The sequence below is a fragment of the Zeus faber genome (assembly GCF_960531495.2).
Source record: "Zeus faber genome assembly, chromosome: 4".
NCBI classification, from domain to species: Eukaryota; Metazoa; Chordata; class Actinopteri; order Zeiformes; family Zeidae; genus Zeus; species Zeus faber.
In genome coordinates, this window is record NC_137191.1 from 35,718,317 (window position 1) to 35,736,825 (window position 18,509).

The following is an 18,509-nucleotide window of genomic DNA, read 5'->3' on the forward strand; positions in this document are numbered from 1 at the left end:
TCAAATATCAAAATATTGTCTCGTCGGTACAAAACGATGCCAATTGTTTCTAAGTTCCTAAGCCTCTGAGTGTAACAACTATCTGTTGCGTATCTGAAGCAGTCCCTCTTACCAGCAATCTGGGCAATGGCGTTGATGATGTCATCAAACACTGCAGAGAAAGGAATGAAAGAGAGACGGTGCACTCAGTGAAGGCTGCACCTGGAAGGATGATGCTGGGACGGGGGGGTCTGGAGCGCTCCTACCTTGTCCTGAGATGTCAAACAGAGAAGTGTCTTTCCCTCGGTCGTCGCTGAGCGTGGCTTTGTACACGCCCTGGTCCTTCCTGGAGAACTGAGGAATGAAAGATAAACATTGTCAAGAAGGTTATAAAGAACAACTGAAAATAAAATGGTTCAAGTCACGTGCCACTGAGATGGATGGACAGATGGATGTATGATGGACAGACAGATGGATGTATGATGGATGTATGATGGACAGACAGATGGATGTATGATGGATGTATGATGGACAGACAGATGGATGTATGATGGATGTATGATGGACAGACAGATGGATGTATGATGGATGTATGATGGACAGACAGATGGATGTATGATGGATGGATGGACAGACAGACAGATGAATGGATGGACAGACAGATGGATGGATGATGGACAGACAGATTGATGGATGATGGATGGATGGACAGACAGATGGATGGATGGACGGACAGACGGATGGACGGACAGGCAGACAGACGGATGGAGGACAGACGGATGGACAGATGGACGGGCAGACAGACAGACAGATGAACAGAGAGACAGATGGATGGACGGACAGACAGACGAAGGGATGGACAGGACATGGATGGATTGATGAATGGACAGAGAGAGGGACGATCGGACAGACAGACAGACGGGCGGGCGGACAGACAGACGGACGGACAGGCGGACAGACAGACGGATGTTACCAGGGGGACGGGCAGAGTGCAGCATCCAGACATGACGCTGGGGGCAGCGTCTGGAACCACCTCGTCCTCGTCCTTGAACCAGTGGAAGGTCGTCTCCTTCTTCACGTTCGCCACCTGAGGGAGGAGAAGCCCCGGAGAGACCCCGAGGCGGCGTGAGGCACCGCACCTCCACCCGGCCGGAGGCTCAAGAGTCCCACACAAACATCCAATAATAGCGACGGGGACCGAACCTTGCAGGCGAGCATGACGGTGCAGTCGTCAGCCACGGTGAAGTACAGATACTCAGAGAAATGTGGACCTGAAAGTCACCAAATACCATGTTACTACACCTCCTACATGTTACTACATACGTCCTGCGGAGGAAGTCAACACACAAGAGCCTCACAGAGAACAACATTCCATTCTCAACATGCTCAAATTCTGGCAAACACAGTATTAAAATATTCCAACATTTTGGAACTGTACTTACAACATTACTAGCACTAAATCAAAAATGAACGAACAACATACACAACACTAACACCAAGAACGTCCAGGTTGACGGCGCCGCCGTGTAGAAAGCGCCGGCGGCGTCTCGCAGTGCATTGTGGGACGCGCTCGCTGCGGAGTATTGTGGGATATTGCCCCAGGCGCCGCGCGTCATCCCGGTGCTTTGCACACAACATGCGTACCACTGCTTCAGGAGTACTAGGTACTCATCTGCCGTACTCGCTGGTGTGCTCCTACCTTGCTTCCTGATGTGCTCCTTGCGCTGGAACTCCGCCTCCTTCAGAGCCGCCTTGAACACTGGAAGGAATACGTTAAATACAGTTGAATACCGTGCAATACTGTGTAATGCAGTTTAATAGTGTGTAATGTAATGTGGCTCCTGCATAACCGCTGAACAATGTAAATATGGAGCTGTGTCCTTTTCCACGGAGGGTCAGCATCCCGTCCAGTTTGCCCGCTTACAATTGAGTGCATACTTGTTTTATTTCGCTGTATCACCAACAGAAAGTAAATGAAGGGCGACATATACTGTATGAGACGGTGACTGAAGAATGCCTCTCACCGTCTCCCACCAGCACCAGGGAGCTCTGGTTCTTGGCCTTGCCGTCGTGGATCTGCACCGTGTACGTTCCCTCGTTGGCCCTGGTGAAGTGGTCCACCGTCATCTGGATGATCCCGGTTGCCGCGTCGTGGCTGATCTTGTGGCCCTGAGAGGGGGAAAAAAATTTATAAATCCAGATCATAATCAATATTCACCCTGGAACACTTACACATACGAAACATTTCAAGCAGCACAATGACACTTTTTTTACCTTCAAATAACAGCTTCAGAATCATGTTGATGGTGCACTGACTTGTAATATGGAGAATGGCACCTCCTCCCTTGAGGCCTGTTCACGCAATATGTAACTTTTGTGTTCGGGTACGACACTGAGGGAAAAGTGTGCTACGCTTTACGGCGCCACGTCACGACCTTGTTGTTTGGCTCCTGTAATTAGGTGTTTTTTTTCCTGGTCAAATTTATAGAAAATAATAAAATAACAATAATAATAGTAATAAAATGTTTACGTTGCAATTAAGACCTTATCAATTCTAATTCAAGACTATTTGATGAATTTGAAATGCTGTCTTTCATGGCCTAATATTTGTAAAACTCAACTTAAGACACTTAGAAAACCTTTTAAGGACCTGCAAGCACCCTGAATAATCTACAATAACAAGGCAAAACATGTACATTGAGTAAATAAAGCCTTGAAGTTGAGCAGTGCTAAGGTATTGCCATGACACGTTCCCTCAGAGTTAGTCGCCCGGTCCCAGAGAAAACCATAATATCAGACTTTGAACAGAGTGTAATTTAGACATGAGTCAACGTGTTGATCTACAGCCTTCCTCAGGAGGCCCAACGGGTATTGCACCAAACCTGGCAACCCCCTATGTCCAGCTCATCTCCGGCCTGAATAAAAAACGTTGTATGAAGTCATATCACAGTTGGAGGAGGTCGGGCTACCTCTCCGCTGGTGACCTCCTTGTCGTTGACGATGAAGCGGTACGAGGCGGCGGCGGACAGCTTGACGGCCTGCAGCCAGAAGCGCACGTGGCCTTTCTCCAGAACCTCGTAGTTCAGTCCGTGCTTCAGGGGGACGACTGCTCGGGGACGGGAGGGGAACATTTCCACATTTACACCTCGGAGGACACAAGCATTTGGAGTCCTCCAAAAGCAGGTGCTCAACAATCAAAAACCGAAACGGCGGCAATTCCTTGGGTTGGCGGATTGTTTTCAAGTTAAGGGGTGAGATCTTTGTGACGTGAACTTAGAGACAAAAGTGGAAATGTATGTATTGTAACTGGATGTAGACTCATAATAACTGGATGCAGACTTATAATAACTGGACGTAGACTCATAATAACTGGATGCAGACTCATAATAACTGGACATAGACTCATAATAACTGGACGTAGACTCATAAAAACTGGACGTAGACTCATAATAACTGGACGTAGACTCATAATAACTGGACGCAGACTCATAATAACTGGATGTAGACTCATAATAACTGGACGTAGACTCATAATAACTGGACGTAGACTCATAAAAACTGGACGTAGACTCATAATAACTGGACGTAGACTCATAATAACTGGACGCAGACTCATAATAACTGGATGTAGACTCATAATAACTGGATGTAGACTCATAATAACTGGACGTAGACTCATATAACTGGACGTAGACTCATAATAACTGGATGTAGACTCATAATAACTGGATGTAGACTCATAAAAACTGGACGTAGACTCATAATAACTGGATGCAGACTCATAATAACTGGACGTAGACTCATAATAACTGGATGTAGACTCATAATAACTGGACGTAGACTCATAATAACTGGACGTAGACTCATAATAACTGGATGTAGACTCATAATAACTGGACGTAGACTCATAATAACTGGATGTAGACTCATAATAACTGGACGTAGACTCATAATAACTGGATGTAGACTCATAATAACTGGATGCAGACTCATAATAACTGGACGTAGACTCATAATAACTGGATGTAGACTCATAATAACTGGACGTAGACTCATAATAACTGGATGTAGACTCATAATAACTGGACGTAGACTCATAATAACTGGACGTAGACTCATAATAACTGGATGTAGACTCATAATAACTGGACGTAGACTCATAATAACTGGATGTAGACTCATAATAACTGGACGTAGACTCATAATAACTGGATGTAGACTCATAATAACTGGACATAGACTCATAATAACTGGATGTAGACTGATACTAACTTGGTGTTCACTCATACTCACTCGGGTGTCTGATGGCATAGCTCAGCTCCAGCATGCTGTTCAGAGCTGCAAAAAAGAACAGAAAACAGTTTTCGGTAAGAAAGGTTAATATGCCCATGCGTGGTATATGAGCGGGTACGGGTTAGGGATGCAACGGTACAGTGGCGAAGAGGGAGCCATCTGGGCACATGCTGGGCACGTGTCTCCCGCTCCAACAGTACAGATGGTGCACGTGCCAGCCATGAGCACCAGCCGTGGGGGTGCCCACCATCGGCGCGCCTGAGCAGTGTTTTTTTATTTCAGATGTAGGTTACCCTTAACTGACGTCTCCTTATGGAAGGAAACAATGGGTATGGAGAGCTATGGAAGGAAACGCCGGTTACAAACGCCCTGCGCACCCTGCGCTCTCCACGGCGCCGCCCGTGTGGAGGTATAACCAGGGCTTTACGGCATGCCGCACCCATACACTGCACCAATGCGTCCGGTGGACTTCTACAGTGAAACCAAAATACAGTTGCATCCCTAGTACCGGTACAGATTTAGAACCAGTTCAATAAGACCCAATACACTGGACTTTATAAGCTGGCACACTATTGTTGTAATTTGTTTTAGAAATGTTGACAAACCTACAGTACCCCATTAGTATGCCCTATAGTACCCTATTAGTATTCCCTATAGCCTATTAGTATACCCTATCGCATCTTATTAGTATACCCAATATTACCCTATTAGTGTACCCTATAGTACCTTATAAGTATGCACTATAGTACCCTATTAGTATGCCCTATAGTACCCTATTAGCATAGCCTATTAGTATACCCTATCACATCTCATTAGTATACCCAAAATTACCCAATTAGTGTACCTTATTAGTATGCACTACAGTACCCTATTAGTATGCCCTATTGAACCCTATTACTATAGCAAATAGCACCCTAACAGCAACGATATATCAGTACAACCAATTATTATACTCTGTAGAACCCTATTACTATTACTATAATACCCTATAAGACCCTATTATCACACCATATTGTATCCAATTACTATACCTTGTTCAGTGCTCAGGCAGGATTTTTTTTTGTTACAAGTAGAGAGCGTAGAGTTTGCGTATTTACTATTTCATGTGTAACCTACCGTCCTCTGTCAGGGTGTGGCTGCCAGAGACACCATCGGTATCCGTGACAACCACAGAGTATCTGCCCAAGTCATCCTTATCGGGGTTGGCGAAGGTCAGCCTGGAGCTGAAGAAACCATAAGAAGGAGTTTTAGGTCCTGTGGCACCTTAGCACCAAAATGTTGTCTGGAGGCTCCTCTGTGCGTCTGAGTGTCTGCTGTCAAAGTCTCTTAGGGTTAAGAAAGAGAAAAGATCAAAAACAAACAGACAGCTCTTCAGGGAGGATGTTATTATACATCAGAGTTCCTCAAACCGGGGTCTGAGGACCTTTAGGATGCAACTGTCCTGTCTTTTGTTTAAAAAGGTCCCGTGTTTAAAAAAAGACACAAATTCAGCTTGTGGTTCTATGGTCTGCCAGGCGGGAACACTGGCAAGCTTCATTCGGATGATGCCTCGGGGTGTGTTTACATTGTGGCTGTGAGGAGAGGGGGGCGGGGCGGGGCGGGGCTACCTGCGTCCCTTGGTGCTGACCGCCACCCGAGGGCAGTCGCCAACGGGGGTGTAGTTCTTGGACCACACGAACTGGGACGTCTCGCAGATCTCACAGGCCTCAAGGGACAGGAAGATGTCGCCCGTCTCCTCGTCCACGCCGCCAGCTATCTCCTTGGTGCCTTTCAAACACAACATCCGCACAGAGAGGAGTTTGTTTCCTTCTTCTCATGGAGTAAACCTCTGCAGTTGAACATTTAACCTTAACCTCGCTGGCAAACTTCACACCGACAAATCCCCACCGTTTGTGTATTTTGTGGGGAAAAAAGTAGAAGAAAAAAATGTCCCTGCAACAGATTTGAGGGGCATTAGGGGCCTTGGGACACCGGTTTGAGAACGCCCTGGGTCGCAAAAAGAAAGGAATCATCCTCTGTGATCCCATCTTCCTCCCTTTAGACAACTAAGATGGAGGAAAATAAGATGGTGTAATGTGCTCATTTAACAAATAGTTTTTTTTTTCTGTTACCAATGTTTTCTCTGGTTATTTTGACTAAATTATCTTGTTATTATAAGAAAAGGAGGTTGCCATTTTGCGATGATGTCGTAGTTCAGTGAACGGCGATGAAGATACGCACACCGATGGTTCAACCAGAAACGTTGAAACCCTGCTGCATAACACTGTCAGTGCAGTGAGCTCAGCCCTTGGGGCGTGAGGCTGAACTGAGACGCACCTGGCAGCGCCTTGGCACAGACGGGCTCGGAAAGCTGAGAGGCTTTCCCGACGCCACTGGAGTTGACGGAACGGACTCTGAACACGTAGGATTCCCCTTCCTCCAAGTGGCTCACCTGCAAGGCACAGAGAGATTCACCTGTATCACAGGACGCTCCATCACACGCAGAGCCCTGCAGGTGGCGTCTGGGTGAGTTGGAGGCGTCTGGGTGGGTGGAGGCGTCTGGGTGGGTTGGAGGTGTCTGGGTGGGTTAGAGGAGTCTGGGTGGGTGGAGGCGTCTGGGTGGGTTGGAGGTGTCTGGGTGGGTGGAGGCGTCTGGGTGGGTTGGAGGCGTCTGGGTGGGTTGGAGGCGTCTGGGTGGGTTGGAGGCGTCGACCATGTTACTGCTCGGGATTTGAACCAGGCAGCGTCAGCATCAAGCAGAGGGAAGTAGAGTAGCGCTAGAGTAGAGCTTCAGTAGAACCAGAGGTTAGGAGTAGTATGGGTAGAGTAGGGTATAGTAGAGGTAGAGTAGAGGATTAGCAGAGGTAGCACAGAGATAGAGTAGAGGTAGAGGTAGAGGTAGAGGTAGAGTTAGAGTACAGGTAGAGTAGAGGAAGAGGTATAGTAGAGGTTGAAGGAAGGTAGACTAGATGTCGAGTAGAGTAGAGGTAGAGTACAGATAAAGTAGAAGTAGAGTAGATGTAGGGTAAAGGTACACTAGAAGTAGAGTAGAGGTAGAGTAGAGGTAGAGTAGAGGTAGAGGTAGAGGTAGAGTTAGAGTACAGGTAGAGTAGAGGAAGAGGTATAGTAGAGGTTGAATGAAGGTAGACTAGATGTAGAGTAGAGTAGAGGTAGAGTACAGATAAAGTAGAAGTAGAGTAGAGAACAGGTAGACTAGAGGTAGAGGTATAGTAGAGGTAAAGTAGAGGTAGAGGTAGAGTGGAGGTAGAGGTAGAGTAGAGTTAGAGTAGAGGTAGAGTAGAGGTAGAGGGAGAGTGGAGGTTGAGTAGAGGTAGAGGGAGAGTAGAGGTTGAGTAGAGGTAGAGGTAGAGTAAAGGTAGAGTAGAGGTAAAGTAGAGGTGGAGTGGAGTAGAGGTAGAGGTAGAGGTAGAGATAGAGGTAGAGGTAGAGTAAAAGTAGAGGTAGAGGTAGAGCTAGAGTAAAAGTAGAGGTAGAGGTAGAGTAGCAGTAGAGTAGCAGTAGAGGTAGAGTAGCAGTCGAGTAGAGGTAGAGTAGAGGTAGAGTAGACTCTCTGGTTCCTCTCTTGTGGAACAACAGACATGTGTTGGGGTCAACCAGGCTGATGCTCCACCTGCAGGTAGCGATGGGCCACAGCCTCCTGGTTCAGGGTGACAAAGTCGCTGGATCCCAGTTTGGCCATGTCCACCAGGTAGCCGGTCACTGGGCCGGCTCCGCTGTAGACCGGAGCCTTCCACAGGACGACCAGGGAGTGACCTCTGACCTCGCTGAAACTCAGGTCGCTGGCCGGGCCTGGAGGAGAGATACGGTAAATACTAAAACCTGATCTGTTGCCGCAGTAAGTGGTTCAGTTGTTTATCGATAATCACGACCGATTGGTTGATAACGTCCAAGGCCACAAGTGACCGCCGCTCCGCCTCCATGGCAAAGCTAACGCTGGCTAGTGGCGCCACCTTGTGACGTGACGTGCAAACTACAATGGAGACTCGAAGAGGTGAATGCAAACATCCACTCCTCAACGTCCCCGTTCAATTGACATTAAAGCCAGTAAATCGGTTAGTCAAGTGTCGGAGAATAGTTTTATTGTACCGTCGGGCCAGTTGCTGTGGCCGTGTTACCGACGCTGACATGGACTGGTCATTATCGCAAAATAAGCCCCGGCAGGGGGACCAGGACTAGGTCACTGAAGATAAGGCACGGCCGGCTGCGCTTCACCGCTCACGGATACGTACCGGGCTCTGCCATCGTCCAGGCCTCACACTTCATCGGTGCGCTGGGGGCGGAGGGCACGCCCACGCCGGCCAGATTACCCGCCTGGACCTTGAACTCATAGAAGGTTCCCTCCTTCAGGTTCTCAACCTGGTGTCAAGGGGGGAAGAAGGGACACTCGGGGATTTCCCAGGGACACAAAACATTTTCACTCAGCGGCACATTCCACCTGATTTCAGACGGCAGCCGAGCACCGCGCACGTCTGCATCCGCTCGCCAGCTTTTTGTCTGTTAATGTTTGTATTACTGAGGCTTAGTAAACAAGAAAAATGTTCCCGACGTGCACGCGGACGGCGCTCACAGTGCAGATCCTCTCCCTGACGGCCGAGGCGTTGACCTCCTTCCAGCCCAGGGTGTCGGCGTCACGCTGGTCCACGTAGTAGGCGTTGACCTTGGAGCCCCCGCAGACCTTGGGGCTCTTCCAGGCCACCGTCATGGAGGAGCCGTCGCAGCTCAGCAGGGTGATGCCGAAGGGCGCGCTGGGCGTGGCTGCACCGCAACATTCAGGGGTTAGAATTCTGGGATGGAGGTCGGGGGGATGTAGCTTGAGGGCGGGACGGACTGATACCACGTTGCACTACCAGGACCAAAGCAGGTACTGAGAACTAATCAATTACTTTGTTTGGTGACTATGACACTAATGAGCAGTGTGGACTCGTTACAAAATAATGGGGCGGTTTCGCGGACACAGATTCGGCCAAATCTGAGACTAAATCACACTTTTAATCTGGACTAATTAATGCCTCAAATAGTCTCGGACTTGTCCTGGTCTGGGTTTAAACAATCTGATTTCTAAAAGGTCTAAATTAAGCCCTAAATTAAATCTTTGGATGAATGCGGGCGTGGCCTCCAGGTGGACCAGGTCGAGCTGGACCATCACCAGGACTAGACAGAAGGAGCTGATGGGTGCTTCATCAGCTCGGTCCAGAACTTCCAGGTTGGAAACAAATTTGTCGTAAATGGAGCCGCGGCTCAGGAAAGGCATTTTTAAAATTCCGGATCCATCCAAGCAGGATTGGTCCTGGGTCCGATTGAACTCCGTCTGCCACACCGCACCATTAGAAAGACTACGAGTCTAAAAGCCCAAAATCTGCCTGTTTTTCTTCAATATCTTTTGTGATATTGCAATATTATGGGAAAAAATAAATAAATGATGGCATTTTGGCTTTGGGGAGATAATCAGACATGTGACACCGTATTAGTACGTCTCCAACCTCAGGAACAGTGACATGTGACAAACTTGTGGTGTTTTCACTCTGAATTATAATATGTGAGTATAATTATCACAAGCCTTCTTCACACCGACAAACCAGTCAAACGACAACAACAAACTGGACGTGCGCTCGTCCCGCTGCAGAGTGGGACTCCGCCCCAGCCGCCCATCCAGGCCCGGTTCAACATCTCCGGCTCCAAAACAAGCTCTCCCGCATTCTCTCGGCGTCGCCCGGCGGCCACGAGGGGGCGGCGGTGGGAGGTGGCCAGGCGGTCGGTGTGAATCAGGCTGTCATCTGACCTCTGCTGAGGCGTGAGTCGACATATGATGCGATGTTCGCGTCGCTCATCTCGGCCCTAAAACCAGCCTCCTCGGCCTCATGCGGCGCCGTGTCTCGGCTGTGATCCGCTTCTGTGACGCGCGTGGTGCAATGTGCCCGTGTTCACCAAACCACAACATCCCGTGAATCAACCAAAGTGCATTTTTGGGAAACAGTGTGAGCTCAGTGGGCGTGTCATGAGGAGAGGGGGCGAGGCGGGGGCGTCGCTACGTACCGAACTGCACGCCACGCCCTGCACAACAGCCACAGGTGTAAAGGTCTCAGTCAGCTGACGAGCTTCATTTTCTGTCTCCTTCCTTTGTTGGGGGCTCGAGTGTGTGTGTCTGAGCTTTTTCATTTCTATGTGTGTGTGTTTTTAATGTGTGTGTGTGTGTGTGTGTGTATGGTGTGTGTGTGTGTGTGTGTGTGTGTGTATGGTGTGTGTGTGTGTGTGTGTGTGTGTGTGTGTGTGTGTATGGTGTGTGTGTGTGTGTGTATGGTGTGTGTGTGTGTGTGTGTGTGTGTGTGTATGGTGTGTGTGTGTGTGTGTGTGTGTGTGTGTGTGTGTGTGTGTGTATGGTGTGTGTGTGTGTGTGTATGGTGTGTGTGTGTGTGTGTGTGTGTATGGTGTGTGTGTGTGTGTGTGTGTGTGTGTATGGTGTGTGTGTGTGTGTGTGTATGGTGTGTGTGTGTGTGTGTGTATGGTGTGTGTGTGTGTGTGTGTGTATGGTGTGTGTGTGTGTATGGTGTGTGTGTGTGTGTGTGTGTGTATGGTGTGTGTGTGTGTGTATGGTGTGTGTGTGTGTATGGTGTGTGTGTGTGTGTGAGTATGGTGTGTGTGTGTGTGTATGGTGTGTGTGTATGGTGTGTGTGTGTGTGTGTATGGTGTGTGTGTGTGTGTGTGTGTATGGTGTGTGTGTGTGTGTGTGTGTGTGTGTGTGTGTATGGTGTGTGTGTGTGTGTGTGTGTGTGTGTGTGTGTATGGTGTGTGTGTGTGTGTATGGTGTGTGTGTGTGTGTATGGTGTGTGTGTGTGTGTGTGTGTATGGTGTGTGTGTGTGTGTGTATGGTGTGTGTGTGTGTGTATGGTGTGTGTGTGTGTGTGTGTGTATGGTGTGTGTGTGTGTGTGTGTGTGTGTATGGTGTGTGTGTGTGTGTGTGTGTGTGTGTGTGTGTGTGTGTATGGTGTGTGTGTGTGTGTGTGTGTATGGTGTGTGTGTGTGTGTGTGTATGGTGTGTGTGTGTGTGTGTGTATGGTGTGTGTGTGTGTGTGTGTGTGTATGGTGTGTGTGTGTGTGTGTGTATGGTGTGTGTGTGTGTATGGTGTGTGTGTGTGTGTGTGTATGGTGTGTGTGTGTGTGTGTGTGTGTGTGTGTGTGTGTATGGTGTGTGTGTGTGTGTGTGTGTGTGTGTGTGTGTGTGTGTGTGTGTGTGTGTGTGTGTGTATAGTGTGTGTGTGTGTGTGTGTGTGTGCACTGACCCAGCGCCGGCTCCACAGCCACAGGCGACGACTCCTGAGATTCTTCACTGAGACCGAAGACGTTGACGGCCTGGACCCGGAAGACGTACGTCTCCCCCGGAACCAGAGCATGGACCACAAACCTGGGGGAGGAGAGAGAGATTCACTTATTATATATATATGTGTGTGTATATATATATATATATATATATATATATATATATATATATATATATATATATATATATATATATATACACATATACTGTATATCTCTCCTTCTATATACAGTATAGATATAGAAAGAGAGAGATAAAGTATAAAGAGAGAGGGGCCCCTGCAGGACCTACTTGGTGTGCTTGAAGGGCTTGTGGTTGCACGGGAGCCACGTCTTGGACCCCGCTGCCCGGGCGTCGATGTAGTATCCCATCATGCCCTTGGGCTGCCGGGGCGGGTCCCAGTGCACCAGCACCGAGGACTTGGTGTTCCTGGTGGCCACCACCTGACCCGGGGCCGAGGGCACGCCTGCAGCACAGAGCATCACTGTCAACCTTCCCTTCCTATTATACTGTATACATACTGTATATATATATAAGAACATTCACCACATGAGACGTGTTAAAGGTATATCATATAGTAATGTATAGATATATCATATAGTAATGTATAGATATATCATATAGTAATTAATAGATATATCATTTAGTAATGTATAGATATATCATATAGTAATGTATAGATATATCATATAGTAATTAATAGATATATCATATAGTAATGTATAGATGTATCATATAGTAATGTATAGATATATCATATAGTAATTAATAGATATATCATTTAGTAATGTATAGATATATCATATAGTAATGTATAGATATATCATATAGTAATTAATAGATATATCATATAGTAATGTATAGATGTATCATATAGTAATGTATAGATGTATCATATAGTAATGAATAGATGTATCATATAGTAATGTATAGATATATCATATAGTAATGTATAGATATATCATATTGTAATTAATAGATATATCATATAGTAATTATAGATATATCATATAGTAATGAATAGATGTATCATACAGTAATGAATAGATGTATCATATAGTAATGAATAGATGTGTCATATAGTAATGAATAGATGTATCATATAGTAATGTATAGATATATCATATAGTAATGTATAGATATATCATATAGTAATGTATAGATATGTCGTATGGTAATGTATAGATATAGATGGTATAGATGGTAATGTCATAAGATCGACAATATTCTCACATGGTTCTGAACATTGTTCAAAGAAAAATGTTCGTCATGAAAAATGAGGAATGTTTGTTCTTCTGTGAAATGTGAGGAACGTTCAGGGTGAGAAAAAATAAAATAACCTCTTGACCTTTTCACCTTTTCACCTTTTGACCTGAGACCTGAGTGAAATAACAGAATTCCACTTATAACTGCATTTAGAAGCATTTGTGACATTTGGTTGTAAAAGCCAGGGAATGCTGTGGGGGGTTCATTATTATTATTATTATTATTATTATTATTATATAACAATAATTATTATTGCTTCTGTCAATAATAATAATAATAATAATAATAATAATAATAATAATAATAATAATAAGCAGAAGTAGAAGCAGAGGAAGAAGAATAATACCTCAGATTAGTACAACACTTATATATAAATCATTACTTATATATTCACGTAGCAGAAATAAAAATAAACAAAACAATGTGATGATCAAAAGATTGTGAAGAAAAGTGTAAAAAAAGAGGCGGGGCAGTGAGTAAGGTGAGCGGGGGGCGGTTTCCTGGAAGCCGGTGGAGGTGTTCATGATCATCACCATCATCATCATCACCACCACTATCATCATCACCATCATCATCACCAACTTCACCATCATCATCACCATCATCATTGTTATCATCATCATCATCATTGTTATCATCATCATCGTCATCATCATCATCATCACCAACATCACCACCATCATCATCATCCTTACCATCATCATCATCATCGTCAAAATCACGATCATCTTCACCATCATCACCATCAACATCACCAACATCTTCACAATCACCATCATCACAATCATCATCTTCATCATCACCACCATCATCATCATCATCATCATCACCATCATCACCATCATATCAATCATCACCCTCATCATCATCATCATCATCATCATCACCATCATATCAATCATCATCATCATCATCATCATCATCCCCATCATCATCATCATATCAATCATCACCCTCATCATCATCATCATCATCATCACCATCATCACCATCATCACCATCATCACCATCATCACCATCATCACCATCATCACCATCATATCAATCATCACCCTCATCATCATCATCATCATCATCATCATCCCCATCATCATCATCATATCAATCATCACCCTCATCATCATCATCATCATCATCATCATCATCATCACCATCATATCAATCATCACCCTCATCATCATCATCCTCCTCAGGATTAGTTTCTCTGTGTGGTGTGTCAGTCACTCCACACGGTGTTGTACGTTCCCACGTCGCGCTCGGATCCTGCAACACACGGTCACACGTCGCCCTCAAAACGCCAACACCACTCGCAATTCCACAACTGTACGTCTCAGCTAAGCTCTGTGTCGCCCCCCGTTGGACGGGAGGAGACTGCAGCTAAAATGTGACGGAGGGGGAAGAAACAAAATGGTGGCGCTTCCTGTTCGGTCTGCCGGCTCGTCCTGTTTGTAGGACACCGGTGACGGCTGTCGTGTTTCAATGTGGACTGTGAAATGTGAACGTGTTTTTTTTGGTTTTTTTTTATAGATACCAAAATGAAAACCGTAAAAAATATACTTTGAATAATAATTCATTTAACTCCACACATAATCCTGCATCACTCAAAGGTTCCAGTCATATACAGTATATACAGTATATATAGTACAGTACATATAAAATATGTGCTGTGCCACGTTGTCATGGGATCCACTGACCACGCGGGGGAAAGGGCGTTGTCCACCAGTTTAGCACCAGGTGGCGCTCAACTGTGTGCAAGGCTCCATATACTGTATAAGACAACTTTATGTCTATGTGTGTATGTGTGTGTGTGTGTGTGTGTGCACGCGTTGCCTCTTACCGTGGGCGTCGCCCGTCTGGACCGGCGCCGTGGGCTCCGAGGCCTCGCTGGAGCCGTACAGGTTGACCGAGAACACTCGGAACTGGTACTTTTGTCCGTTTTCTAAATCAAAGACGGGGTAACGGGGCGAGTGCAGTTTGACTGCGGTGTTGATCCGCTGCCACGCCCCAGTGCCCGCTAAGCACTATGGGAAAGGGCAACAAGCTCAGCAACGGAGAACAAGCACTGAAGCTGCTTTCAAATCTCGTTTCTGATAATTTTCACCCATTTAAAAATGTACGGACTGATACTGAACTACCAATAAAGAATGTATGCAATGATTAATCAATAGATCTGCTTATCAATCAATCAGTCAGTCAATCAATCAATCAATCAGTCTATCTGCAGTATCTTCCATTTAGAGTTCAGTGACACTTGGAACCAAAAGCAACTGAATCCATGAGCGATGGAGGGCCTGAGGACTGGAGGGATAGAGGGATGGAGGGATGGAGAGGTGGAGGGATGGGGGGATGGAGAATGGAGGGAGGGGGGATGGGGGATGGAGGGATGGAGAGGTGGAGAGGTGGCGGGATGGAGGGATGGAGGGATGAAGAGGTAGAGGGATGGAGGGATGGAGAGGTGGAGGGATGGAGGGATGGGGGATGGAGAGGTGGAGGAATGGGGGGATAGAGGGATGGAGGGATGGAGAGGTGGAGGGATGGAGGGATGGAGAGGTGGAGGGACGGTCGGGCGGAGGAGACACACCTTCTCGACCAGGTACCAGAGCGGGGCGGGGCCGCGGGGGCTGGGCGGCGTCCAGCTCAGCACCAGGTAGGAGCTGAACACCTCCAGGGCGTGCACGTGGGAGGGCGCGCCCGGAACGGCTACGTCACCTGCGGGAGGCCGGCGTGCACGTACACACACACTGAATGGACCGCTCTGTACACCGGAAAACATTTAAATATTGTGTCTTCGTGTTGAAACTTCACTATGTGTGTGTGTGTGAATCTTGTGGCCGAAACCGATGATTCGAATGAAAAATGAGTTCAATAAAATCCTGCTTATTTTTCAGGATATAGTGGAGTTAGGTGGCAAAATTACACTGAAGTGGTTTTAGTAAAAAAACAAATCAAATTACAAGACAATTAAAGTCGACCAACCAGGATTCAGCGGGGGATTTGAATAGTTAAGGTGGGTGATTTATTAGTTTTCATATTAATACAAATATTGCATATTAATATTATGAATTAATATATATTTCTACATTAATATTCATATGAATGTATTAATATTGCATTGCACGTGTGACGTGTTCTTGTACATATGTGGTTCTTCTATTATCATAAGGGCTCTATTCTTTAAATTAAGAAATACATTTTTTTATTAAATTGTAATCAGGATTTATTTTTGACTGGTTCTCAAAGATAAAATTAAATAAAATAATTATTAATTATTATTTATTATTTATTATTATAACTAGATTTTTATGCCCTTTACATTTTTTTACGCGTCTTTTTCCAGCTGCGTAGTTTCTTGAGCAACTTCCAGAAGTTTGATCTCATCTCTGATTCCGTTTTGTTTCACTGAGATTTTTAAGGGTTAAAATGTTCACCGGCGTACACACACAGCCCCAGCCCAACGCACCCGGGCTGACGGACAGAACCATCAGGCAGAACCAGCTCCACTGCACCTCCAGGCCTGCAGGGGGCTCCACGGTGACCCACCGCCTTTACAGCCTCCCACGCTCCCTCCTTTTCACCACACCGAGCTGCAGCCATCACGGCCCAGGAGCCCAATAAGGAAGCGCTTCAAACCACAGTTCCTCTAATGGCCACTAGACGCCGCTTCGGGAAACCACTGACAGGGTGGAAGTCGACGGAGAAAGAGGAACTTTCTCGCAAAGAATACAACGCTCAGCAACGAAAACAAAAACGTTTCCCAAAGAGGTTAAGGTCCCCGTGCTGTTCTTCTGCTGGGTGTCTGGGTTGTGATCCCTCAAGTGATTCTCCGTTAGAAAGTGAAAGCTCCAATTTCTCAAACCCAAACCCGAGGCCTCAAACCGCCTCTTCGGAAAACCAACGGGGCCGACGCCACATTTCAGAGCAGAGGACGAGGATCTGGGAGTCGCAGCGTCCAGCGCTTGGACAACATTCGGGTTTCGGCAAACGGGACGCTGAACAGGGAGGAGCCCGACGGCAACTGCCGGAAAGGTTTCTTCACTCAGTGGATGAAGCGATTCCCTGGAGCGGCCCAACGCGATCAAGGCCCACGTGTGAAACGGTCGTTTTCGGGGGTGACATCCTGTCCATTTCAAGTCACAACTTGACGGATATTCACTGGCAGTTTAACAAAGAGCTATGGACGGTGTGGTGTCCATTTTCTGACCTCCCCCTCCTCCCCAAAGGTTCACTGATAGAGTCCTGCATCGACATGCTTGTGTGGGACATTTCAACCCGTTTCATACGTCTTCATGGTCTTTTAGAGACGCTCCTTGGCCAAAAACGATGGAAGCCGACGGTGAGCTGAAAAAAAAGGCACAGTGTTGACCGAGACGGACGCGAAACGTCCCCGGCGAGTCGTGAGGCGTGAGGGCGGCTCACGCTCTGGATTCGATTTCATTTTCTATTCCAAAGTGAGAACGAGAGCGGCGGATATTAGCGGGCCGGGTTAGTGGGCGAAGCCGTGCTGGAGCAGTTGATTGAGGGATTTGGGGGAAGAGAGCGACCATCTGCACACTACCTTCCAGGTCGTCGTCGTCCCTGATCACTATGTCGTATTTGCCTGCGATCTTTACCACTGTTGCAGAGAAGGACAACGACAGGCGGCGTTAGCGTTGCCAGTCGGGTCCCGGTGTGCGGCGGCGGCTCTAGTTACCTTCCTCTGTACCTTGCAGCCTCTGGCTCTCGGCCGGGTCCAGGGCGGTCACGCCCCCCGTCTTGCGGGACGGCCGGCTGATGCCGGCGCTGTTGACGGCCCTGACCCGGAAGTGGTAGGTGCTGCCCGCGCTCAGGCCATGCGCCGGGTATTTACACACCTTCACGGGGGAGTCGTTGCACTGGACCCAGGTGTCGCTGCCGGCCTCACGCCTGCGCGCAAGGAAACAGGTAGTGAGGCGGAGGAACAGGAAGTGGCATCTTTGTTCTAATTCTCTTGGGTCACGCCAATGTCTGACGGATACTTTGCAACACTTTTCAATAATTTAAATGAAATGTGGTCTGGGCTGCGTCGAGCACTGGCAGTCTGTCTGTTGCAGAATCCAAAATGGAGGGAGCGTGGACGTGGCGTGGTTGGCGGGCACATTCCCGCTGCGACCGGGCTGTCCGCTCAGTGGGAAGCTGGAAGGCGTGGCGTGGAACTAACCTGTCCACAAAGTATCCGCTGATTGGAGCCTCGTTGGTGGTGTTGGGGGGTTTCCAGGCCACCAGGACGTAGTCCTTGTTGATGTCAAAGGCCTTAACGCTCATGGGGGCACCAGGCGCTCCGGGCACAGAGGGAGCAGCATCTGGACAATTAGAATAAAGCACAATGCTTTAATCAACATTTTTAATAGTTATTGATCTTTATATTAAGATAGATAGAAGTACAGACAGACAGACAGACAGACAGGGAACAGTAGATCAGGGATTCCAGTCTAGGACGCCAGACCCTCACAGGGGAGCTCAACGTAGCGGGTCTAAGAAGTGTGATGTAGAGGGTCTCAGCAGGAGGAGGTGTGATGTAGGGGGTCTCAGCAGGAGGAGGTGTGATGTAGGGGGTCTTGGATGGGAGGAGGTGTGATGTAGGGGGTCTCGGACAGGAGGAGGTGTGATGTAGGGGGTCTCGGACAGGAGGAGGTGTGAT

The 18,509-nt window shown here is 47.2% G+C and overlaps 1 protein-coding gene across 5 annotated transcripts in view; it reads right to left on the bottom strand.

Moving 5' to 3' along the window:
• The window catches only part of myom2a (myomesin 2a), a 34,518-nt gene that overhangs the window by 6,549 nt on the left and 9,460 nt on the right, over nucleotides 1–18,509 (bottom strand). For 2 of the 5 annotated variants that reach the window (XM_079998564.1, XM_079998566.1), the window contains 21 exons: nucleotides 18,030–18,171; nucleotides 17,556–17,755; nucleotides 17,409–17,465; nucleotides 15,435–15,562; nucleotides 14,691–14,874; nucleotides 11,879–12,053; nucleotides 11,550–11,671; nucleotides 8,840–9,027; nucleotides 8,502–8,628; nucleotides 7,883–8,061; nucleotides 6,589–6,703; nucleotides 5,880–6,039; nucleotides 5,389–5,495; nucleotides 4,273–4,317; nucleotides 2,949–3,085; nucleotides 2,004–2,148; nucleotides 1,679–1,738; nucleotides 1,183–1,250; nucleotides 953–1,066; nucleotides 246–333; nucleotides 113–151 (listed from right to left, as the gene is read on the bottom strand). In XM_079998564.1, coding sequence (XP_079854690.1) covers nucleotides 113–151; nucleotides 246–333; nucleotides 953–1,066; nucleotides 1,183–1,250; nucleotides 1,679–1,738; nucleotides 2,004–2,148; nucleotides 2,949–3,085; nucleotides 4,273–4,317; nucleotides 5,389–5,495; nucleotides 5,880–6,039; nucleotides 6,589–6,703; nucleotides 7,883–8,061; nucleotides 8,502–8,628; nucleotides 8,840–9,027; nucleotides 11,550–11,671; nucleotides 11,879–12,053; nucleotides 14,691–14,874; nucleotides 15,435–15,562; nucleotides 17,409–17,465; nucleotides 17,556–17,755; nucleotides 18,030–18,171 — 2,580 coding nt within the window. Of the gene's footprint in view, nucleotides 1–112; nucleotides 152–245; nucleotides 334–952; nucleotides 1,067–1,182; nucleotides 1,251–1,678; nucleotides 1,739–2,003; nucleotides 2,149–2,948; nucleotides 3,086–4,272; nucleotides 4,318–5,388; nucleotides 5,496–5,879; nucleotides 6,040–6,588; nucleotides 6,704–7,882; nucleotides 8,062–8,501; nucleotides 8,629–8,839; nucleotides 9,028–11,549; nucleotides 11,672–11,878; nucleotides 12,054–14,690; nucleotides 14,875–15,434; nucleotides 15,563–17,408; nucleotides 17,466–17,543; nucleotides 17,756–18,029; nucleotides 18,172–18,509 lie in introns of all 5 variants that reach the window. The other 3 variants (XM_079998565.1, XM_079998567.1, XM_079998568.1) reach the window with 3 other exon arrangements.